Source organism: Aspergillus uvarum (genome assembly GCF_003184745.1).
Source record: "Aspergillus uvarum CBS 121591 unplaced genomic scaffold BO82scaffold_16, whole genome shotgun sequence".
In the NCBI taxonomy this organism is placed as follows: domain Eukaryota; kingdom Fungi; phylum Ascomycota; class Eurotiomycetes; order Eurotiales; family Aspergillaceae; genus Aspergillus; species Aspergillus uvarum.
Window position 1 is genome coordinate 370607 of NW_020291313.1, and position 23461 is coordinate 394067.

The 23461-nt window shown below is 46.0% G+C and overlaps 10 protein-coding genes across 10 annotated transcripts; 6 read left to right on the forward strand and 4 right to left on the reverse strand.

Annotated features, from left to right (window-relative positions):
- Window positions 1–2072: 2072 nt before the first annotated feature.
- On the forward strand, window positions 2073–3638 carry BO82DRAFT_352941 (thioredoxin peroxidase DOT5). The gene is made up of 2 exons (XM_025634830.1): window positions 2073–2789; window positions 2963–3638. Exons 1-2 carry the CDS (start codon window positions 2480–2482, stop codon window positions 3292–3294), a joined length of 642 nt encoding a protein of 213 aa, XP_025493726.1. The 5' UTR covers window positions 2073–2479; the 3' UTR covers window positions 3295–3638.
- Window positions 3639–3919: 281 nt separating this feature from the next.
- Window positions 3920–5008, forward strand: BO82DRAFT_382329 (putative NADH-ubiquinone oxidoreductase 21 kDa subunit; the record flags this gene model as incomplete). Its single annotated transcript, XM_025637919.1, has 3 exons — window positions 3920–3979; window positions 4034–4527; window positions 4578–5008. 3 exons carry the CDS (start codon window positions 3920–3922, stop codon window positions 4600–4602), a joined length of 579 nt encoding a protein of 192 aa, XP_025493727.1. The 3' UTR covers window positions 4603–5008.
- A 180-nt stretch (window positions 5009–5188) lies between these two features.
- Window positions 5189–6062, reverse strand: BO82DRAFT_382330 (DUF1761 domain-containing protein; the record flags this gene model as incomplete). The annotated part of the gene is made up of 3 exons (XM_025637920.1): window positions 5791–6062; window positions 5385–5689; window positions 5189–5323 (listed from the first exon to the last, which is right to left on the reverse strand). The coding sequence occupies exons 1-3, from the start codon at window positions 5804–5806 to the stop codon at window positions 5189–5191; spliced, it is 456 nt and encodes a 151-aa protein (XP_025493728.1). The 5' UTR covers window positions 5807–6062.
- Window positions 6063–7202: 1140 nt separating this feature from the next.
- BO82DRAFT_352942 (uncharacterized protein) lies at window positions 7203–8710 on the forward strand. The gene is made up of 2 exons (XM_025634831.1): window positions 7203–7752; window positions 7844–8710. Exons 1-2 carry the CDS (start codon window positions 7505–7507, stop codon window positions 8340–8342), a joined length of 747 nt encoding a protein of 248 aa, XP_025493729.1. The 5' UTR covers window positions 7203–7504; the 3' UTR covers window positions 8343–8710.
- BO82DRAFT_279549 (rRNA-processing protein MPP10) lies at window positions 8421–10559 on the reverse strand (the record flags this gene model as incomplete). Its single annotated transcript, XM_025631265.1, has 2 exons — window positions 8421–9660; window positions 9730–10559. 2 exons carry the CDS (start codon window positions 10557–10559, stop codon window positions 8421–8423), a joined length of 2070 nt encoding a protein of 689 aa, XP_025493730.1.
- Window positions 10560–11649: 1090 nt separating this feature from the next.
- BO82DRAFT_306799 (oxidoreductase, short-chain dehydrogenase/reductase family) lies at window positions 11650–13312 on the forward strand. Its single transcript, XM_025632262.1, has 5 exons — window positions 11650–11939; window positions 11999–12079; window positions 12132–12570; window positions 12703–12947; window positions 13013–13312. Exons 2-5 carry the CDS (start codon window positions 12025–12027, stop codon window positions 13198–13200), a joined length of 927 nt encoding a protein of 308 aa, XP_025493731.1. The 5' UTR covers window positions 11650–11939; window positions 11999–12024; the 3' UTR covers window positions 13201–13312.
- Window positions 13313–13420: 108 nt separating this feature from the next.
- On the reverse strand, window positions 13421–14268 carry BO82DRAFT_306802 (NuoB/complex I 20 kDa subunit family protein; the record flags this gene model as incomplete). Its single annotated transcript, XM_025632263.1, has 4 exons — window positions 13421–13515; window positions 13575–13930; window positions 13984–14176; window positions 14226–14268. The coding sequence occupies 4 exons, from the start codon at window positions 14266–14268 to the stop codon at window positions 13421–13423; spliced, it is 687 nt and encodes a 228-aa protein (XP_025493732.1).
- Window positions 14269–15015: 747 nt separating this feature from the next.
- On the forward strand, window positions 15016–15641 carry BO82DRAFT_279674 (uncharacterized protein; the record flags this gene model as incomplete). Its single annotated transcript, XM_025631271.1, has 3 exons — window positions 15016–15054; window positions 15104–15394; window positions 15465–15641. 3 exons carry the CDS (start codon window positions 15016–15018, stop codon window positions 15639–15641), a joined length of 507 nt encoding a protein of 168 aa, XP_025493733.1.
- A 310-nt stretch (window positions 15642–15951) lies between these two features.
- BO82DRAFT_352946 (ACP S-malonyltransferase) lies at window positions 15952–17321 on the reverse strand. Its single transcript, XM_025634832.1, has one exon. The coding sequence runs from the start codon at window positions 16984–16986 to the stop codon at window positions 15970–15972; it is 1017 nt and encodes a 338-aa protein (XP_025493734.1). The 5' UTR covers window positions 16987–17321; the 3' UTR covers window positions 15952–15969.
- An 830-nt stretch (window positions 17322–18151) lies between these two features.
- BO82DRAFT_306812 (putative nuclear pore complex subunit Nup133) lies at window positions 18152–22465 on the forward strand (the record flags this gene model as incomplete). The annotated part of the gene is made up of 4 exons (XM_025632264.1): window positions 18152–18466; window positions 18523–18592; window positions 18645–21938; window positions 22000–22465. 4 exons carry the CDS (start codon window positions 18152–18154, stop codon window positions 22326–22328), a joined length of 4008 nt encoding a protein of 1335 aa, XP_025493735.1. The 3' UTR covers window positions 22329–22465.
- Window positions 22466–23461: the final 996 nt, after the last annotated feature.

The following is a 23461-nucleotide window of genomic DNA, read 5'->3' on the forward strand; positions in this document are numbered from 1 at the left end:
GGCAGAATCTACTAGGTTAATACCAGTAGTACAAAAATGTCACAGCCATTCACGATCCTTCCTGATCACTCACCAAAACAAATTTGTATGGCCAAGTAACTCATATGGACATCGCCAGTGTTTCTGCTGGCAGAATATTGTGGCTAGTATTAATTGGCAAATAGGACAAACTCTTGGGGGTGCATCTCGTTGACCAGGAAATACATACTTAGTACTGTGGCGGAGATGGGAAGGAGGCAGCTTGCTCCTTCCTAAAATGGCAAGCGGTGGTGGGCGGCCCTCTTACTTCTCTTCTCCCTCCTTTCCCAGGGAGTCGCACTTCTCGTCGTTACGAATAGTCTCATCAAGCAAGCTTAGTTCAATCAATCATCTTAGTCTTTATCATTCCGAGTCATATTCCCGGTTATCTGTCCTTAGTACTTAGTAAGTGCTAAGTACTGGTGAAGATATACCTGCCTCCAAGAATCACTCTACGATATTGGTGATGTCCTGTGACTGCCACAAGCAGCGGGGGCTTGAATCTAAGATATGTATACTTCTTCCACTTCGATACTTCTCATCCACTTCCGATTATCCAGAGACTTTGAGAGCTCACTTCGGAGTGTGTACCGCATGGACAAACAGTTCTGGTGCAGTTCTTGCAGGGCCGCCGCATTAAGGGCAGCAGCGGAATGCACTGCAGACACTGTTGTATTTAGTAAATCATTCATCCACTTTTCACCGGATGCTCTTCTTATATAGTCTATTTTCAACATACATATACGATATACATGTGTGAGCCTCTAGAACATAAGTCATCCTACAGGCTGTAGAACCGGCAGGATCATCATTTAGACCCAAATCTCAGGTCGTGTAGACATCTTCTATAGCTCAATCATAGCCCAGAGGAGGTCATTTACTCTACGAGGTGGGGGGATACACCACTATATTTTGACTTCGTGGCTTGTAGTTGCAGAGTAACCTTGACCTTTGCAGTTAGTTCATAGCAAGGCCGTCGTCAACCTGATAAGTCTGTCCACAATTTTCTGCACAGGCAACTTGTTAGCAACAAGTCTTCGTGAGAGAGAGCACGAATACAGGTATAGAAGCAAGTCGCAGTAAGTCCCGTGACCAATAATCGAATATAGCCAGACGCCATAACTGCAACGCTTGCAGCCTCAGTGGCCCCGTATTTCGGTGTCGTAGTACCATAACGAATGTATAGCCTACAGTTCTTTGGTGTCGATCCAAACTGTGAAGGTGACGAGAAAGGAGATGGTGCTGAGCATAGGAGAAATGTTGATGAATTTTTCAGGCTAGGACTTTGCATTGTTATCTTTTAGAATTCGAATTATATTCCTCCGTCTGGAATACCTATACTCATTCAGATTCAAACACGAGGATTGCCTATTTAGCATGATTCCAATTTGTTTCCAAGACCCCGTTGACATCATTCTCATGCAGCTGCAGCGGATTTCTTCAAGAGGTCCTCTACAAGGTACAGCGCTTGCATTCGAGGGCCTGACCTGCGGGTTCCTCCCTTGGCCAGAGGCTTGCCAAGGCGCTCTTAGCGGGCCCAACAGGGCCGTACTTGCATCTTTTTAGTCACCTAGTTTAAGTAGCCGAGGGCCTATTTAAGCACCTGTTTATATAGTAGCTGTCTGAGGGCCTATCTCACAGACTTATAAAAAAAAGCTGGATAAGGATGTTTATACAACCTTTAAGGGCCTTGCATCTTCGTCACCCTTGCTCAGGCCCTCATAGAGTTGCAAACTAACTTAACTTCCATGTGCCACGAGTGCCCGAGCAGGCACTGCTGGTGCTACAGTAGCTCATCCATCAAATAAACAAAACTCTGAACGCACAGTACAGCTTGTTCTCCATCAGCTTTTGCGACTAGCTACACTTCACCGGTACAATAAGCACTGTTTGAGCATGACACAAAGCGCATACAATAATGGCTTCAATAAAATATATATATCAGATTAGGAGCCGAAGCAGGGGTCATAGCCCAGGAAAATCCAGGTTTACATCAAGATAAGTAGGTATTTTATTTCGAGTATGATTCTTACCTTCGGCGAACATTGGGTAGTGTCTCCGCGATGTCAGCCTACGAGTCCAATTTCTAGATGTGATGCCTTTCCGGTTGAGCTGTCTATGCTGATGACTTCCTCGACTACAGTCCAGAGCGAAGTGGCAAGAACCTGTATTCTGATCTTTCTAGTTATATCATCACTTGTCCAGATCATCACAACTTCTGAAAAGGTGATCATTCACTAGTTGTTGGGGCTGATCACACTTACCCGGTAGGGCTTAGCGAAGTGACAGCACTCAGGACAAGGATGAATGTCCGCCGAAGTCTCACCTACCGGTTGATTACTGTGTTGTGCGAAAGTGCAACTGCGCCACCAGACTACCGCCTCCAAAGTATTTCGGCTCACCTCTGCTCGTTCGCGCCATCGCATTTGAAGTATTTGAGTTGAGAAGTGACATTTTCGCAATGGTCGAGTTGAGGAAGCGTAAAGCGCCAGCGCAACCCCTCGAAACGGAACAGAAGAGCAAGCGCATCCTCGAGCTCGGCTCAGCGTCGAAGAGAGGGCCTAAAGAAGTCAAGGCTGGCGACTCTCTTGCCGACGCATCTGGCAATGCTCACCATGAAACCCCGAAAGCTGGAGAGACGCTCGATCTGAACAAAGTTGGTGGTGAATTCGAAAATCATGATGGGATGAAACTCAGATTGAAGGATCTCGTCGACATTAGCAAGTCCGGTGTTGTGTTATTCACGTATCCCAGAGCGTCTACCCCTGGATGTAGGTTGAACCGAGACCCAACTTTGTTCTCCCGGCTGCTTTGGCTTGCCCCAATTCTTACATGATGCAATCATGCACGGTACCATTTATCTTCATCATTCTGTTTCCTTTTTCCTTCTTGGTTACCCACGGCATAAAAAACCTGTTCTTCCCATCGACTCACTCTGCTATAGGTACCAAGCAAGTCTGTCTTTTCCGCGACAATTATGAATCCCTAACTTCAAGTGGGTTGTCAATATACGGTCTTTCAGCGGATTCGCCCAGAGCAAATACCACTTTCAAGACTAAGCAGAAGTTGCCTTTTCCTCTCCTGTGTGATCCCTCCTATACACTTATAGCTGCTCTTGGATTCAAGAAAATGCCAAAAGGAACAACAAGGGGGGTTTTCGCTATAAACAAGCAGGGTAAAGTCCTTCTACGTCAAATGGGTGGTCCTGATGCAACATTCGAGGCTGCGCGACAAGTCGCTATTGCCTCGAAAGAAGAGAAACAGGAAAGTCCTTAGAGCTGCACATTCTCTCGCGGATCTGCCACAACAGAAGGAGAGAGAAATGGATTTATTACTCAATACCAGCAAGTGATGATTAGCTGGCAATCAATGTGGAGGATTCACGCGATGTTCCTTGGTAGATGTGAATGTACTCTTGTCCCTTGACAAGCCTAGTGGTACTCCATTTCTCACCGGCTACTGACTAGAGTTGGAAGGTAGAAAGTACTGTACAAAGGAGCTTTGATCATGCTTTGACGGGGAATGAATATGTAATCAAATAAATGGAAGTCACCATGATCCCGAAGATCTTGAACCACTGACCCCCTCGAGTGTTATTCCAAGAAATTAGCTTCAGTTTGTTCAGGATGCATATGCTTACAATTAGATCAATGCTATTCAGTCATTGCTCTCGGAAATACTGTTGTTCCGCACGTAACGACTCGACCTCCCGGGAAGGCCTCCGTCGGACAGTTCGATTGCTACCGACAGCGGACCAGCGATTTCAGAGGATCAATTCTTTGCGAAAACATAGGATTCAAAAGGTGAGGTATGACAGACCACCTGCTGCGCTTCATGGCATCTTGCTGTGAAGGCTTTTCTCAATCGAAGTTTCAAATACTCATAATCAATAGAAACCATCATGGCTCGTGACATAGTTAAAGCGGCCAAGTCAGCAGCAAATGTGATCGCTGTCCACAAGGTTGGTCGTCGAAGAATAACAATATAGTATCATATTTACTAATGTATTTCTCAGAAATATACTGTTCAGTCGACTGGTGTATGGGAGCGTATCCGTCGCCTTCTGTCCATCGATCCTAATCGCTCTACTGGCGTTCCATTGAACTCCCAATTCCGCCTGCCGGCTCCAGGATCTCTTCCACCTTTGTCCTATGATGACCCGATAACGGTTCCCGCGGGTGATATCGCCGATAACCCTTACTGGAAGCGCGATGCTCGGAGAAATTACCCTAGACTCAGTACGGTTAATCAGGCCGACGTTGTTGGTCTCCTTAGCGTAGGCAGTCAGGCAGCACCAAAGGAGGTTTTGAAGCTTGGTGAAGCGGGTGAAAGACAGCTGGTATCGGTCAAGCAACAGGGAGAGGAGCGCGGCCTTGCCGGCCTTTTCGAGAAAGACAAGGAAGGGGCTAGAGGTGTCTTGAATGCAAATGGTTTGCCGCCCTTGCCTTGCAGCTTGAATTCTTCGGCGTCCAAATACCAGCTGGATCATCAACATGGCTATCCTGGCGTGTAAGTTGTACCTCTCTCTATATTATTTCCAACCACTGACATTCTGCAAGGTATCCCTGCCGCACTTTCGTTTGATTATATAGGGGTAGACTTACAATTACTATTCAACAGAATTTCTCTCCGTCTACGCCCTCGGTACACCTCATACAGCCTTACCTCAACAGTTCTAACCAATGTAAGCCTTTGATGTGAGCAAGCTTGTTGCATATTCTCAAGGCTTGCATAGCTCGGAGTATAAATGAGAAAGCACGCATAAAAGTCACAGGTAGCTGAACTTCGAACCATTAGCTACTTGCCGCACGGAGCAAATGGCTCTCCCAACCGTAGATTTCGATTCGGTCAGATAGTTACCCCCGATGCCGTTGGAATGGGTTGATATCCTCGGTGAAAATAAGGCCATGATCTGGAACTAGGGTCACATAATCCCGTTGCCTTATTTGCCCAGATCAGCAAACATTACGCTGGGCCATCCCAGCTTTTCAATCACAATATAAAACACAATATACTACATGTTCCAAAGATTCAATTTCGTCGAGCAACTTTTATGATTACGAAGACTTGATTATTCTTGAGGCTAGAACAACATCGTATCTTATTCAATTGCACATAACGCATAAACATAATGTTCAAATGTGGTACTGAGTCTGATTCTCATCATTCCTCAGGCGAAAGGGTTGGTGCGCGTACCCCACCAGGTAAGGAAAAGACTGAGTCCTACTGTCTCAAAGACCCTGCCGACAGCGCCTACTGCCACTGTGTCGAGGGGCCGTTTCTCTGTGAAGATCTGGCTGATGACCTGGAATGATCACAATCAATTAAACCAAAGTCGTACCATGCGATATCATTCATAGACTTACACTTGGAGCTGCACTGGCCATGAAGATCAAACTTCCCAGATAGGCTGCACCCTTGTAACTCAGGGTTCCCGTTGCATTGATCAACGCCGCCACGCCGTAAGTCTGTACAGCACTTCCAACCAGAGAGCTACCCCATGCAGCTGCAGCACCAGCGGCCTCCTTAGACTTGAAGAACTCTTCCTTTGAATTGGCAGCTTGGGCACGATGGTAGGTATCACCAAAGACCGGGGCAAGAATGCCAAGTGAGGCAGTGTGCGTGAAAATAGCGCCGACTGCGATTGCGGACGGCTTCACGGATGGCAAGTCTAATGGCTCTAGGTCAGTATAAAGCTCGAGTAACAAGTCTATCTGAAGTTGCCGGGGTGGGGTGGGGTGTGTAGAGGTGTGGCTCCCGGGAAAAACTCACAATTGAGGGTCGTCATTTCGCTGGTTGTGATAGGTTTCTGGATTGTCTTCAGATTGCAAATATCCGTAGTTCTTGGGGCTGATGGTAAATTGTTCTAACAGAAGGGCAGAGTGAAGAGGAACAACGTCGCTTTATGAAGCTCCTCAAATCCGAGGGGTCACATGCCGTTGCCGTCATTCTGGTAAGAGACCAGTGACGAGGTGAGCAATGACGTCGTCATGAGCAAAAGACATGGACACTTGAGAGAGGGATCGAGCCTAGTCAGAGATGATAGGTTAGCACCACCTCGGGCATAGTGGATAAGATTACTCCGTAGCTGGGAAGGTAACTGAGCGACCAATTCATATTATGACGTCATCTAAGATTATAAGTTAACAGAGCTGGAGTAAATTGACATGGTGGTATGGGGTACTACGCGTAACTACAGCATCCATTACTGACTACTAGTGACTGAGCTGATAGCTGCTATCGATCAGTCGAGGTTTTCTATATAGCGTTGAGGGTTAGCTAGACGCTCTGCCATTCGACTTGGTCACTCATAGGTGACTAACTTGTATGGTGGCCAACCAAAGGTAGAAAGAGAGAATAGCCTCCGAAGGGCACATGCCCTGATCCTCAATGTACATTACATGGACTACTGTTAGTGCGGTATTGAAGCATGGCATTTCCGCATCTCAACATGACAATGCCACTTACGAGTTTAGGAACCTATACAGCTCGCTTGCGGCCGACTCAGAACACGCATTGCACAGTACATATGCCAACGATTCAGGGGTGGGGCCCACTGACCGTCAGCGATGTACTCTGAGTACAGTGGTGAAGATGATTAGTGAGCTAAGGAGGCCCGACCTAAGCATAGTGTGACTCGAAAATGCAACCTCAAACATCTCCAGACTTTAGTGCTGCGTATCTAGTACATATTCCGTATTCTCTGCCACCTTCTAGCAACCTACCAGGCTACTGACACTTGTGTTTGACATAGAGTAAATCCAATTGTCGTGATGGCTAGTAATAATAAGCTCATAAAAGGACCAATTAGCGGAAGTGACTCGACACTACTGTACCTGCCTAGCCTGGCGATATAACAAACCAATAATTGAGACAGCCCCTTTGATGCTCGTTATGTTTATTAAGATATTTGTTAGATCAATTAGGTGTAAAAGGCCTTTCACGTGATTTTGACCGCTAGGAATTATACTGACTCAGCAGAAATATTCAAATTCTTAAAGATTCTCTCAAAAATACCCTATCTAAGTAATTCTGCCCCATCGATATCAAAAAATATTATCTATGGGGGGAAACATCCTTGTACGAATCTTGCTATAAGGCGATCCTACGATTTTTGTATGGTAAAACCAATCTGGTGGTTGTTGGATTTTGTTATATAGCAATTATTCGTCTAATAGGATTCGTTATAGCGTGAGGCTATACGGAGTAGTAATGGCCCTTTTCTCCCCCCACACAGATCCATGATACGTACGTACGTACGAATACCTGTATTTTCTTTGTTTTTTTCCCAGCAGTTTTTCTCCAGCCGAGCCTCTGAGGTCCTCTGATTGAAGCACATCTTCATCAAGAGTGCAAATACCTATTCGATTGTTATTCTACTTGTTTCGCATCTCTCTGTATCTATTACTTCTTCCGCCCCTCGTGTTCGTTGATCATTTATCAAAGATTCTTCCCACTCCGGTACACCAGCAACACTTTGGAGACCATGAATGCGATTGAGATCAGCCCAGTCGATCTGACTAATGCGATTGATGTCGATGAATCTCTGGTTCCCGTTAGGGACACCAAAAAAGCCAGTCAAAGCAGTGTAGATTTTGACGGTCTACTGGCGACTCCTCTTCTCCTCCAGGAAGATCTCAAAGAGGGCTGTGGAGGCCAGCTTTGGCCAGCCGGCATGGTTCTTGCCAAGTATTTGTTACGTCAGCATCGCTTTAGCCTTGCCAATAAATCAATGTTTGTCACCTTGTGAACTTGACCTTTGTTGTCTTCCTCGTTTCCTATCCTGTACAGCCAGTCGGACGTGGCATTACTGATACTTCGCTAGTATTGAGCTGGGTTCTGGTGGCGGCTTGGTTGGGCTGGCAATTGCACGGGGTTGTCACGTTGGCCCCTCGCCTGTGTTCATCACAGATCAAGCGCCGATGTTACCCTTGATGGAAACAAATATCAAACTTAACAATCTCTCGGACCTTGTTACAGCCAATATACTAAACTGGGGAGAACCAATCTCGGACTGCATTCCACAAAAGCCTACGATCATACTCGCAGCCGATTGCGTTTACTTCGAACCAGCATTTCCTCTGCTGATATCGACCCTGAGAGATCTTCTCGGTCCAGAGTCCATATGTTATTTCTGCTTCAGAAAACGTAGACGCGCTGATCTCCGGTTCATGAAGATGGCGAAGAAGCTGTTCATTGTTGACGAGATTCAAGATGACCCTGATGCGAAAACATACCGGAGAGAGAACATTTTCCTCTACACCATACGCCCGAAACCTAGTCAGAGTACTATACAAACTTTAGCAGCGGACCAGGACTGCTGACTTGGGAAAAAAATTTTTTGTCAATTGGCCACTGCCTCAACTCTCCCAAATTGATAGGGCCACTGTATCGAGCATATACTACAATTTCAATCCATAGCTTTTGTCCTTCGCACCCTCCCCGATTTTATTGCCTTGAATATCAGTAACTTCACCTTGTTTCCCGATAATCTTGACTCCACCTCTCTTGAGATCAGACATGAGTTTCTGGGCCTCTGCCGCCTTTCCAGGTTGTTGCTTGCTCATTGTGGATGCGTGATTCAGCTTTCTGCGCTCACGCCTTAGTCTGGCCTTCTGTTCGCGGGTCATCTCTTCCCTGGCAATTGATACCCCGTTTCTCAGATTCACCTCCCCAGACACTTTGCCATCATCTCCAGGGGCATAAATCTCCTGTGGAGCAAGTGCTACCGGCCCGTTGACCGCACTGCTGGTTGTCGGCTGAGCGTCTTCCATGGTGATAGTCGCGACATCAGTAACCACGTTGATAGTTGCGTGTGGGGCCTTAGGCTTATAATGCCAATTAGAGAGTGTATCCAATTGAGAGCTTATACTCTCCCAAAGGGTGGTAACGTTGGAATGCTCGCGCAACAACTTCTGATTCTTGGGGTCGACATAGTTGGGATCGGTTGATCGTAGATGATCGGCCTCGTAAAGTTCAGCGAGACTCTGTTGTGGCTTAGTATCCTCAAGCTCAAGCCTCGATCGTTCTGCGGGCGTCTTTTCAACAAGTCCAGGACGGCGGCGTATTACTTCATCAAATTGTTTTGCAAGAATTCGTTGCTTGACCAAATCCTCAATACTACTTGTCAACTCAGCCGTGACAACGGGAACAGGCTTGCCTATGCGCTCAAAGTCGAGGTCCTCTTCAATGAGAGAATTGACAGGTCTTTCGATCGCTCGAGCTTCACCACTAATCATCCACTCCTTCTTGGCGACATTGGCTGCCTCCAAGCGGCGGATCTCATCCGCGATTCGGGCACGTTGTTTTTCGTGGCTAGAATAGTGGCTTTGGGATGGGAGATCATCCCCAGAAATGTCTCCGTCGTCTTCTGAGATCTCATCTTCAAACAGATCTCGGCGAACATCGGCCATGGCTCGGTCAATATCACCATCGGAAACATTATCGAAAGGCTGCGTTTTAGGGAGTAAACGCGACTTCTTCTTTGAAGCTTTCCTTGGAGGTGGCGCAAAGAAATCTTCATACTTGATGTCGCTGGTGTTGACCCAACTTGTTGCTCCTGGAGCAACATGTATTTCGTCTTCCTCGGAATCTGAACCACCATCTATATCCATATTATCAAAAGTCGGCCCCTCATCATCGCTGTCATCCATGCTATCATTTCCGTCATGGGTAGGCGCTGCTGTTGCCGAGCTTCTCTTCCGGTCCAACGCAGGATCAGCGAAATCAAATGGATTTGTATGCCAGTCGATTTCTTCTTCGTCACTATCCGCACCGTCATCAGGTTCACCCCTGGCGTCTTGTCTTTCGAGTTGTTCGGATTGCTTGTTGAATTCGTCAATAGAGAAAAAACCGTCATTCAGGCCAAAGGCATCTTCGACATAGATCCCTCCATTGCTCTGATCATCTTGGCCTTCGCGTGGCATAGAATCTTCGCCTGACTGTCCATCGTCATTTTCTTCAACCTCAGAGCCATACTTTGAGGGCGAGTGAGAACTCGCCGTCGCCGAATCAGTGCCGTCTAAACTCAAGTCCCCACTGTCACTTTGCGACAGGTCAACAGAGTCAATAGAGTCTGGCAAAGCATACTGGGAAGCGAGATTGGAGAATAGTACTGGTGAGATTTTCCGTTCGGCAGAGCGTTGTTCTGCGACCTCTAGATAGCAGGTGCGATCACGCTCGATTTCACTGAAAGTGGAATCGAAAATTCGAGCGGCCTGTTGCCACACTTGATCATGAGTAAATCCCTTAACGTATAACTGCCGCAACTGCAGGGCATGGCCCGCGATGCTCTGATCATTACTGGCCCGTTTCCTCTTCCTATCTTTTCGCTGTCGGGCACATTGGGAGCTGCTGATCGAGAGCGCCAGAGGATCCAGATAAAGAGAGACTGAAGCTTGGGCGGTATTTTCAAGATCTACCGTGGGTTGGAGGAAAGTCCAGGGAGCCTTAAGCGCCGACTCTAGAGGCAAGGCAGCCAGATCGAAACGCGCCGACTCATCGCGAGTCAACTTAGAAGGCTGAACGATATTGCGTACCATGGTGTGACATTAGCATCACTGATTTCCAGTGTATGAGTAACTTGATGTTGGAAAATGACCAGAGGATTTTGAGTGGACAGCTGCGCTAGTAGACTGCTTCGTGGAAGAACCTACGCCGGCGGAGAAAAAAAGTTAAAAGTGCAAATTGCACGGGCCATCATCTTCCGTGTATGGCTAGGATTATGTATTACAGCAACAATACAAGTTGAATAAAACGCAGTGTAGGTTATCAATCTACTGGTATAGTCAGCAGCGGGCAAGTTTCACCCTAGCGCGTAATGATACATGCATTTCACTCTTCTTATGAGTAATTGTGTATTTACTTAACTCAGAAGGTTCTGGATCGTTGCTATTCGCACTCACCGCATGCCCTATAATACTCATTATTTTTAATAGGCACAGTACGTACAGTGAGGTTCGACGACCTGGGATTTCCATTATTAGACCCCTAGAAAGAATGTTTGGTAGGTAGATAGTCATGCACAAAGTAGTGATCGAAATTTATTCGGTCGACTCCATCCTTTGATGTGTAGGGGGGGAAAGTCTGTCATGTTCGCGCCGCCCGAATAACTGGCTCCTGGCTTAATAGAGGATACGTTCAATTTTGACATTATACCCACCAGGATCCATAATACGCGCAGTAAACCCCAAGTCGGCCCTTCGCTATTGCCAAGCTCTCAGTAGATCCCTTCAGGCAGTTATCATTAATACTCAGTAACTATGTCCGGTACCATTTATGTTGAGTGGTATGCGTAGAGATGGTATCTACGAGTAGGCTCCTACAACTTACTATTTGTTATACTTGGAGTTGTAATTAGAGAGCCTGGGTAGAAGAAGACGGTAGTACAAGGTATTCCCTAAATAAAGAACCTCAATACTGATTCCCTCAGACATTGTTCAATGAAACTAAAAAATCCCAGCGTTAATGTCAAGGAGTTATGAGGCAGCCATTTAATGATACCTAACTGTATGCAAAGCCTTCATTATTAGCTTCCCCGCATAATGCGTAACATGAGTGGGATCAAAGAGAATATTGGGGTCAATGAATGACAACTGCTTTCTTCTGATTACTTGGCTTTTCTAGTCCTCCTTATCTTACTCGTAAACGAAGGATTTATCTGCGCTTGGCCACAGTAGCTATTATCGCGAACACTTCGATATTTACAGACTCCCTCGTTTTATCATAGTTAGCCCACAAATGATTGGGTATTATTTCTGATGGGCTGAAGCAGTGCATCTGGAGGCGATACGTCATTCAACCACCTTGCCACAGCCAAATAAGATGGTAACGTCACTTTGACGAAGAGGCAATGCGCTAAAACGAACTCTTTTCTCCTATATAAGTCATCTCATTTAGTCGCAAGTGGTCACCGGTTGCAGATAAGTCTCCAGATTCATCACCTTTGTGGTACTGCTGATCTTATAATTGAAGCTTCCAGCGGCCGTCTATCTAGGGTTCTTCGATATGCAAGAATACACCGAGAAATCATCGCGGGGAAACCTTCCCCAGTTCAAGCCCGGTAAACTCCAGCTTAATCATTGTTTCCGGTGGGAAGCTGACTGATACTGCAGGTCACGAGATACCGATTCAGCACCAAAAGAAGCCAGGCTTGCAGGCTGATCTCGAAGAACCGAAACCAGCATCCAGCTACATACCCGATGAGGATGGGGGTTATCAGAGCTACAAAGCAGCAGGGAAGTTGATCGGTAAACGCGCTATAATCACTGGCGGCGACTCAGGAATTGGACGTGCCATAGCCATATTATTTGCAATGGAAGGAGCAACAAGTCTGATAGTCCATTTGCCAGAAGAGGAAAAGGACGCACAAGAAACAAAAATGAGGGTGCAAGAGGCTGGACAGGAATGTCACAGCCTCGCCACCGACCTACGCGAAAGAGAGAACTGCCGCAAGGTGATTGATACCGCACTAGAAAAACTAGGTGGCATCGACATTCTAGTGAACAATGCCGGGACGCAGAATATGATCGAGGACCTTAAGGATTTAGAAGAGTAAGCTCCAAATGACGCTCCCCATGCTCTGCCAATAAGTATTCGAGTCCCGATGGTTATCCCAACGGCAGTGTCAGAAAACCGTCGGATCTCGTGTTCAGTACGGTGCATTAATTGACAAGAGCACAATAGGAGCCAATGGGTAAAGACGTTTGATACCAACATCCACCCCCTCTATTACCTTTCCAAGTACGCTCTCCCTCACTTGAAGCGCGGCTCGACCATAATCAATTGCGCATCCGTCAATGCTTACATCGGCCGGCCTGATCTTCTCGACTATACATCGACAAAGGGAGCCATTGTTGCGTTCACGCGAGGTCTATCTAACCAGCAACTCAAGAATGGCATTCGTGTTAATTGTGTTTGTCCAGGGCCAGGTAAGTTTTGACCGGAGAGACTTGACTTACATGAACGGGATATACACTAATATAGTTATATGTAGTCTGGACCCCGCTTATCCCTGCCACCATGACGACCACTGCGATGGAGCAATTCAGCTCCGTACCAATGGGTCGTCCAGGGCAGCCTAGTGAAATAGCGACTTGTTTTGTTTTTCTTGCGAGTGCGGATAGTAGCTATATCTCAGGACAGTGCTTACATCCGAATGGGGGCGTAGTTGTGAACGGGTGACTGATGTATCCATGGGAGAGCAGACACCTAACAAAAGTACACACATGAATCAAGTTTTATATGAAAATCATGTAAGTATAAAAAGTAAATAATGTGATTTCAAAACTGCGCCAGCAAAACGTAGTTCAAACATTTATTTATGGGGAGAGAATGCTGGTGGGTTAGATCTTGCTGCCACTTGAAATTACCCAGCGCAGTGCGCGACCTAGAAATCGCGAAACTAACGACGGTACCACATGCGCGTGATCCTGGTGTGTCTCATCTTCTTTTGAAGTTGGAAGATTCCGTACATCAGTGCCTCGGATGTAGGCGGACCTATGATTTTTGGGAGTTAGTGAATGATGCCATAATGAGGTGGGCAAGGCAGAACGAACATCCAGGGACATAAACATCCACGGGTACAATTCTGTCGCACCCACGAACGACAGAGTAGCTATAGTGATAATATCCTCCACCATTCGCACAACTTCCCATACTGATAACCCATCTCGGATCAGGCATTTGGTCATAAACCTGTCTAAGAGCGGGTGCCATCTTATTTGTCAAAGTACCCGCAACAATCATTACATCGGATTGTCGAGGAGAGGCTCTGAAAATGATTCCCAGGCGATCTTGATCGTATCTTGGTGTCGAAAGATGCATCATCTCCACGGCGCAGCAAGCAAGACCAAACGTCATGGGCCAAAGTGAGCTCTGGCGTGCCCAATTGGCAACTTGGTCAAGGGTGGTTCTGTAAAGTGTTATTCAATCACCCATATATGGCAGAATAGTTGATGTACGGACAGCACATATTGCATTGCGCCCTCCTTTTTCTCCTGACTGGGCAATGGTACCTCCTTTCGTACCTTGCCAGAAGCAGTGAGATGTTGACCAGGCTGCCCTTGCCGCTCGAGAGCTGTCGCCGATTTGATAGCTGATGTTGAAAGGCGAGACATATTCTGCGGTCGGAATAAATGTGACGACGGCTGCGGTCGCACTGCCTGATTGTCAATTGATGGCCAGCAAAAGATCGACTAGAGACCTACCATGCAAAGCGACTGAGACAGCGCGCCCGGTGAGAGGAAGCATAGTGATCAAGACCTCGTGGTGTGCTTGTAAAAGTTTCCGGAATCCCTGGACGGATTGTGCGAGCAGCAACTCTGAGAGTAGAGTGTAAGTGCACCTTGGAGAATCACAGTGGCGATTGAAATAACGTCAAGACGCAAGGGTCAATTTGGATGGTTGTTCTGCGCTGATGGTACCAATGGATTACCCATTAGCTGTATTACTGTATTGATACATTGATCAGTGGAAAGATAAAGTCCCTAATGCAATGAGAGGTGTAATATAGAGTAATATGTAACCTTAGTCATATCACGTGACAGCATAAGGTTAATTCAGGCATCGTTCATTGGCCGAGCTTCGGATGCACATACTCTTTTAAATAATGCATCTGCCTTCCGGGGTCAAGTACAAGACAGGACTTGATGCCGATCCCATGGGGTGATTTATCATCGACCAGAGTCGACGTAGTTCATCCTTCAAGCCAACTCTCACCGTTCAAGGCCATCTTGCTGATCAGGCTGATAGCAAGGAGCTGAGAGCTAATCCGGCCTCATCACCTAACTTGGGTCACCTAACTTAGGTATGCTTATATCTTTTATCGATATGATCCAGCCTGGTACTAAGGTAGGGGCCTGTTTCGCCATGCACTTATTTATAGACAGCTGGAAACGCCAATACCCACTTCGTCTGAGTCCCCGTCAAACTTGAAGGTCTATGACATCGATCTATACAAGAACACTTGAGATGCAAAAGTGAGAAGTGATCACTATGATGCCTAAAATCGCCTGTATCGGTGTAATCGGGAAAGCCGTATGTATGCCATTACACCTGGAGCAGCTCTGATACTAATGCTGCCTAGGACAATCCAATACATATGACATTATTTCCTCCATATCGCAACTCGGCTATCGAGTTCTCCTTTCTAGTGAACTCTTGCTTGGATATCATTGAAATAAGGCGCAGACAAACGTCCATTGACCAGGACCTCGGCCTTTTGCACGCGGTAGATGAAAGCTTGGCGGCGTACGGATGGCTCACCACGACAGGAGTGAAGCTGCTAGTTATAGTTGATCTAGTCGGCCAAACAATTAGTTCAGAGGGGTTCGGGGCATCATCTAGGACTATTCTCAAGGGGCCTGACCTTAGGCCGGTATGTTATGCATTAGTGGCGCGATCACTCAGCCAGCATTTGATATACCACTGACGATCCACTGTTATAGGTCTTCCGTTCTCTGCAGGACGCTTATGTTCAACTATTGCAGAATCCATTTTATACCCCGAGTGAGCGCTCTGATACCGTCAAGCGTCCTGCCCGAGTATCTAGCTTTCCTCAAGTCGCAGACAAAAGATTCGTCAAGGAGATTTTACGAATTGGTGAATCATGGGCACCACATTAGAAAGGTTCCGCTAGCTCCAGGCGATGGTGATGGTGATTTCGAGTGAGTAGTCTGGTACAACGGACTTCTGATCTCAGATACTGCCGCTGAGTCGTGGTCAGAGCAAAGGCGGATAAACTCCCCTAGCACCTGTGCTACTAGATTCTTAATTTGGGATATTCTCGTCACAGAGGACCGAATGCCTCGTTCTCACCACACCCAGATCAATCCCAGTATCAATTGTTGTTTTCCAATGGAGGGAAAGGGAGTGCTACTGCGCATGGCTCAAGGTTAAGTTCGGATTCCACGGGAACATATCTACGCTATGACAATTGTGAGAACTTTGGTATTAGGCATCGGTACCCGATCTTTCCAAATCACCTAGAATATCCTCCAGCTCCCGAGGATCGCAGATGGACCAGACACCGCCACCCTTGACCATGATCTTGCCAACTTCCTTGCCCACTAAATTTCTGCCAACTTTCCCTGGCCCTATTCCAATCCAGCGTGTCACACCGTAAATCTGATCTAGATATCGAATGCTATCCCACCACCTAACAGTTTCAACGCATTGCCGAGAGAGCAGAGCCTTCAATTCCTCTCTTGAACTAATCGGCAGACCTGAAACATTTGATACGAATTGCATATGTGTGGGAAATCTGACGTTAATATTCTCCAGGGCATGCCTCATGTAGTCAGCAGCTGGTGCCATAATAGGGTTGTGGAACGGACTCTCGCATTTTAATTTCACCGCGCGAGGATCATGGCCCCCAAATTGACGGAGCTGGACTATCAGAGTCCTGATTCTTGCAACACTGCCGCTAAGTACGATTTGGTTATTAGAGTTTATATTTGCAATCATGACATCCTGGAACACTGAAGCCCCATGATCAATGTCGTCTTTCAATGCTGGCTTCGCGAGCCCAAGAAAGTCATGAATGGCTTCCAGCAATTCCGGGAAATGATCAGGCTCGCAGACAAGAGCCACCATGCCATATTCATCTCCCGTTGTTTCGAAGGCCTTCTTCGTGCATTGGGACATGATCTCGGCACGTCGTCTGATTAATCTTAGCGCATCCCCAAAATCAAGGTAATTCCCGGCAACCAGAGCAGTGAACTCGCCCAAGCTGTGGCCGAGGGTAACGTCTACTAGCGTATCTGCATTGAAGCCGAACTCGTGTTCTAGTATCCGGAGTATCAGCACCGATGTAGCCATGATCGCAGGTTGCGAGTTTTCGGTCTTATTGAGCTCCGAGTTGGGGCCCTGGGATATGATCCGAGACAATGGGAAACCCAGGGTGGAGTCCACCTCGCTCATGACTTTGTTGGATATTTTGGGAAACATCTCAAGCCATGGACTTGCCATTCCTATGCGCTGAACCCCATGGCCTGTGAGCAGAAGCGGTTAGAAGGTAAGGTGAAGTTAAGGGTGAGGGCACCCAAACCGGGGAAGAAGAGAGCCGTGCGTAGTGGTGTTTTGGCCGGAGATATAACGGAGCATCGACTTCGGGGATATCTGTGGGGCTGCAGATAGTGGTGGCCATGGCACCCTCTATGTGGCCTCGGTATCGAAAGGGAGGTGGGCATATTTCTTAGTAACTCGTGAATCTAGCAGCCCGTGATGCTTGTGCAGTTGCATGTCGCGGTAGATAAATGGGCATCGTGACCTGTTGCCAGGAGGCTAGGTGAAGTTCTTCTTGCTGTGGAGTGCAGGGCGGCTGATACGAACAGCGATAAATAAAGGAGTAAATGATACGATCACGTGAGATGATGCTACAATCCGGACAAGGGTGAACAACGCGGACTAGCACACCTGATAACTCAAGATTGCTGTTGCGCAGACCGCACATCGGACTGCGCACCACGGGAGATTGTGTGTCCAATTCTGATTAGAGTGATTTTCCGCAAAGTGGTTTGGATTCTACATCCATCCTTAAAAAGCAAGGTACAGAGTATATTTTTTTTGCAATTGGCAGTGAATGTCGGCTCATGCAAAATTAAGAGAGCCTATCATTATCATGTCTTTAGGATTAGCTGCCTATGAATGTCTTCTATAATACTCGGCAAGATGCCTTGAGAATGTGAAAGTGTAACTGGATTGGATAATCTCAGATCTGCCGGTTTTATCACAACTCATGATACTATAGAGGAAGCAGTCGTGTAACTTAAGGCGGTCATAAAAAGCTGCCTCTGAAGACACCCGGGTGTTACACTTGGCCTCTGGTTTTGTTCTTAACTCTTTTTCAATCCCGCATAAAACTATAGGCAGATGTGAATGGTCGAGTACGAATAAAGGATGCCCTAGGCCGACGTCTAGAGCAATTGTGCCTGACCGCCTTCGGGTAGGCAGCATTTTAATTGCGCGCAGCCGACACATAACGAGTGTTGTTATTGACCATAATGAGCGCGGCCAGGAGTTCAAAGTTTGCGCGTTAGTACCACTATCTCATATATCTATCTGATAGAACATTCATGATTCAATCACCCTGGAAGCGATCTTATTCGCACTGCTTCCGTATCAAGGCTCAACAATGTTCGTACCAAAAGCAGCACTTGGGCCAGCAGCCGCCTTGCGCAACCCCCGAAGACGACAGCGTACGAACTCTGATGAGACTACACAACAGCCTAGTGCGAAACGTCAGCGCTCTGCTCTACGTCAAGATAGCGTCGAATCATCCATAGAACTTGCTACCGGAGACCAATCCAAAACACCATCTCTGGGTGCTGAAAACTTAGGTTCTTCAAGCATCGGACTCACTCCCGCCGACGCGGCGAAGGAAATCCCCATTAGAGCCGGCAAAAGACCTGGAAGCTTTAAGGAAGAACCTGTCAAAGCAGTCATCCTTGTCTGTCACTCATGCTACGTTCCTCCAGTCAATCTAACTAACGCTCGATCTTTTAGTCACAAACAGATTTCTACATTGTTAAACAGCTGGCAGCTTTTCCAGATCAAATCGCCGGCTTACAATCAGGTCAGTACAAACGTGGATACGCTTCTACTACATTTATTGACAGGATATGCAGAACCTTACAGAGTTGTCTTTGGAAGGGGCAATGGTTTGGCACTGGCTTTGACAAGGTCTCATGCAATAATTTGGCCATATTCTGAAGATGCTCAGCTACAGAATACAGAGGTTCTCACTCTGCTCCTCCCGGAATCATGCAGGGGTTCCAATGATGCAGCGCCTCTAGGACAGCTTCTATCGACGGCAACAGGCGGCTTGCCAGGACTGGTCATTGTTACACCAAGCAGTGGCCATATATTGTATTGGGAGACCATAACGAGCGCCACATCACTCGGATATACCAGGCAGAAACAGTGTCGCCTGCAGGGAAGCATCAATGGCCTCCTCTCTGGTGAATACGCTACTGACGTCATCAATTGTGAGCCATCTGGGGTTATCGTGATATTCTCCACCGGTAGAGTAGCTCACGTTACTGTGAGGGACCCCCAAGGCAAGCCGGCTGTAACGGCTACCTTCCTTAAAAACCCCTCTGGTGGTGGTAAAATAGGCTTTCTGGGGGGATTAAGAAATGCTCTTAGCGGAGGGTATTGGAGGAAAGACATTGCAGCAGTCCAAGCAGGTCAATCGCATCAGCGGGGACAGAGAGAAGTCATCATAGCCACTACCACGGGCTCCTTCGAAATCTGGGACACTCACTGGAATAACGGAAGCTTGCTTAAGAAGCAGTTCGATGTTAGGGATATCATTGCGGACGCTCTGGGCCAAACCTCATATCAGCATGACGAAGGCAATATTGAAATTCTTGATTTCATGTTTGCCGCCGCAGACCACAACACTCATATTCCAAGTAGCGATTCCAACATGTGGGATGTCTTGGTCGTCGTGGCTACGACTGCAGCAAGCTCACAAGAACTATACCTTCTCAAACTCAGGCTCTCCGAGGAGTCTCAGATACTGTCCAGTACTGCTATTAAGCATCGTGGTTCTTTGCCACATCTCGGAGCGACGCAAATCAGGCTTTCTATTCCTAGCTCAGGTAATATGGGCTTTCTCGTGGTCGGACAGTCAATCATCTTGCTGTCACTTCCAAATGGAAATGAACACCCGAATGGGACTACACCTAGCAGCAATCGGGGAGCAGGAGCATTCCATGATATCATCAATCTGCGGTCTGGGCAAGAGTATGATATCCTGGGTAGCGGGTGTGAAGATCGGACTATCGAAAGGACAGAGCCTGCATGTTTGGTTATGGTTCGGGGCTTCGGTATCCTCCGAATCAGTGCCTTGGCTAGCAATAAAGAGGCGACAGGTGCTGCGACTAATTACATCACTGCAAAGCATAGGATTGAGCAAGCGATCTTTTATGGAACCATTGTGGAAAATCCATTGGACCTGACGAACAAGGAGGGTCTTGGGTTTCCCCTAGCGGAGGTTGAAGAGGCTGCCCTAGAGGTGACCAATGAAATACTGAATTCAACTTCGCGATACATACCGACAACGTCTATTACTGTGGATCAGAATCTAAGACTGCGGGCAAAGGCTCTTGATGATCTTTCATCTTTGTTAATGCAACAGCACAAGGCATTGAGTCGCTTGGTCTGGTGGGAAATGCTTTGGGGCGCGGAAAAAATCGCAGCTCAAAGAGCTATCTGGAAGCTTGAAGAGTGTTGGCGGAAGCAGAATGGTAAAGGTCAAACGCTGCTGGCTGACATACTAGAATCAATGAGTGAGAGGTTCAAGACGCAACGAAACAGTGATAGTGACCCGGTCCGTCATTGGTTCCTCTACGATACATTTCAACTGGAAAATATTGTGCCCTGGATCTACCACTCAGCCAAACCACAAAAAGGCAGTAACCTGAAGCAGAGTTGGAGGACGGCAGAAAAGCTCTTAGCCGCTAGCGAGCTGTCACTAGCCGTTCTAGAAACAGCGTATCACTTTAGAGACGAGCATGCTAGTCGCTACGGAATCATCGATGGCTATGTGGAGGACGGGGTACTGACTGGGGATTACAAGGGTCTCCAAGAGTTCTGGACTTCCCGAAGTATTGGATATGTCCAGAGCGTACGCCTGTTGGATCTCGAGCTCGACACCTGCAGAGTCTGGCTCCAGCAGAGAGCAGCCTCGGCCGATGTACCAGGAAATGAAATCCTGACGAGAATAGCGACAAATGGTGCCAGACAGTTTCATATTCTCGGTCAAATACACCGGGAGCGGATTCGTTGGCTTGCTGCCCAAGAGGACCCGAAATTGGTCGATGAGGGCATGGCAGTCGAGCACACACACGTCAAGCAGCGCAAATGGCAGCTTTTCAAACTCGCTGGAATCGGTCACCTGGAGAAAGCAATCAAGTTAGCAGAAGATTTCCGGGACATGGGAGCGCTAGTGGAGTTGATAATTGAGCTTCAAGACCAAAATAGGGGTCAGAACCTCCCGCCTCATTCTCCGAGCAGCACGACCAGGGGTTTAGCGAATACTTCTGATCAACTAAGCAAGAAAATATCAGGTTATTTCGAGAGATTTGGACAGTCATGGGCTGAGGCATTCTTTTCGCGGCAGATATCCCTGGGACAGGCAGGAGTCCTCTTTGCAATGAAGAAGTTCCAGCCTTATGTCACCCAATTCTTACGGACTCACTCAACATACTCTCGGCTCTCTTGGATCAACGATGTGGTTGGTGAGGATGACTACGACAGGGTTGCTGGTTCTTTAGAAAAGCTGGCCCTTGAACAAGAATCAGACTTATGGGGTCATCGAGTAGAGTTATCCTTGGCTAAACTCGTGAGACTGGCATCCTGTGAGCATTCATCCCGGCCTAGCAACGTGGTGGCCCAAGGAGATATCAAGCGTCTAGAGGACCTTGCAGAAATAGACGCTGTGCAAGAGCTTATATTCGTCTCCATTGCACCCACCTTAGAAGGTGCGATTGACGAAAAAGCCAAGGTTGAAATAGCTGTTTCAAACATGGAGCGGAGCATCTTGAAAGACACGCCGTCGCTTTATGAGATCATGAAAGAGGCTGTTGCCAAAGTGGTGCTCCGACAAGTGATGACCGTTGATGAGATGGTGGATTTGTTGACTCTAGCTAGAATCCCTGGGACTCCGAGCAACGACCAGGAACAAATCGTGGGGAAGGAGGACTATCTGGCTTTGCGTGTCTTGCGTTTGAGTTATTATGCCCAACAGGATCCGCAGTTATATGCCATCTTGCAGAAATTGGTATGGAAGAGATGCATGATCAAGGATGACTGGATTGCAACTGGGAAGGCTGCCGAAGAATCGGGAAGCGAATTCGAACATGTTCTGCATGGTACCTCGCTTGCTCGAACTCTCGGCTGGTGCCATAATGATAGTAGGTGTACTCCATGAGGCATGTGTTTATGTATTGGCTCACTTGCTGACTATGCTATTAGGACTGAGCGAGGATCTTTCCCAGCCCATACTTTATATCCCTCGGGCTCCGGAAGATGTTATTCTAAGCGAGTCAGAGTTGGACCTTCTCACAGCTCGTTTAAGTCCAGAAAGGCGAGCTCACATCCATCGGGATCTTGAGAAAGAAAACCTGTTGGTGTCACATTATATCGAGAGTGGGAAGCTTGATTTTTGGTTCAAGACGCTTTTCGAGTTTGTACAAGCATCGCAGAGGGGAGCTGCTGGAGAGGTACAAAGTCTGGATGCTGATGGTCAGTCAAATGGACCACCTGGAAAATCAAACACCAAGGCACAGCTTAACTGGCTTTGAGCGTATGTTACGTGTTGTTGGTTAATATGAGCTTTATCATCTCCTTTTCTTATCAGACTCAAATGTCAGAAATTATTCACAAGATGTCTGGTTGTTAGGAACTACTTAACGCAGTAAATATATTAATCAAACAAAACAAAAGCAGTTAAAATAGTTTTTTATTAATTATAAAACTAATTTTGAAAATTCCTAATCCTTTTAAGATTTAAAGTACTAATATATATTTTTCTAAAAAAAAAGGCTTTATACTAATATAAAAAACTAATATAAAAATATAGATTGAAAGCCTAATAAATTAGTATTTATTGGCTGCAACCCCAAACAGATACTCTACTACCAGTAACCGCCGCCCTTCTTACTGCTAGCAACTGTCTACCTTCCACCTCTAATAAGATCTCTATATATATATTATATATAGCTAAAAGAAATTAATTAAACATCTATTTATAAATCCTTTTTTTATTAATAGGAATAAATTACTATTATTAATATTAATAGTATATTTTATTAACAATTCTTAGTTTATCTAAAAGTCTAATATTAATTACAATCATTAATAAAAATATTTTTAAATTAGTTAATTTGTTTAAACTGGTATTTTATTTAAGAAAATACCTATAATATTACTAAGCAGCTTTTTTTAATATTATACAATATCTGTGGTATGCAGCCGCCAGCTTCTATTCCAACACTAATTTTATTACTAATTTATTGGGGTCCTAATCCGGATTCTTATATTACTATAAAGCTAACTTCTTTTTTCTAAATTATATATTAGTACTTAAAATTTCTAAAGGGATTAAATTTTTCTAAAAATTAGTTTTATAATTAAGAAAAAACTATTTTAAATTGCTTTTATCTTATCTAACTAAAATATCTACTGTATTAAACAATTCCTAACAGTTTCCATTTTTTAATTATTTTAAAAAAGTAGTATATTTTCTACTAAATTTTTTAAAAAAGTTTTTTAAAGTACTTTATCTGCTTTAGAAGAGAATAATCTTATATAAATAAATATTTAAAAAATAAAAACTACTGTGTATTAAGTAAAATAGTTAAAATATTTAGAAAAAAAAACAGATGTAAACTTTATAAATTAGATATAAAGATATTAAACCTTTAGCAGAAATAGG

Coding starts and splice junctions, on each gene's coding strand:
- BO82DRAFT_352941 (XM_025634830.1), top strand. CDS start 2,480: ATGGTCGAGTTGAGGAAGCGTAAAGCGCCAGCGCAACCCCTCGAAACG. Junction 2,790..2,962: donor CAGAGCGTCTACCCCTGGAT/GTAGGTTGAACC, acceptor ACTCTGCTATAG/GTACCAAGCAAGTCTGTCTT.
- BO82DRAFT_306799 (XM_025632262.1), top strand. CDS start 12,025: ATGCAAGAATACACCGAGAAATCATCGCGGGGAAACCTTCCCCAGTTC. Junction 12,080..12,131: donor CCTTCCCCAGTTCAAGCCCG/GTAAACTCCAGC, acceptor CTGATACTGCAG/GTCACGAGATACCGATTCAG. Junction 12,571..12,702: donor GACCTTAAGGATTTAGAAGA/GTAAGCTCCAAA, acceptor AGAGCACAATAG/GAGCCAATGGGTAAAGACGT.
- BO82DRAFT_352942 (XM_025634831.1), top strand. CDS start 7,505: ATGAATGCGATTGAGATCAGCCCAGTCGATCTGACTAATGCGATTGAT. Junction 7,753..7,843: donor AGCCTTGCCAATAAATCAAT/GTTTGTCACCTT, acceptor ATACTTCGCTAG/TATTGAGCTGGGTTCTGGTG.
- BO82DRAFT_352946 (XM_025634832.1), bottom strand. CDS start 16,986: ATGGCAAGTCCATGGCTTGAGATGTTTCCCAAAATATCCAACAAAGTC.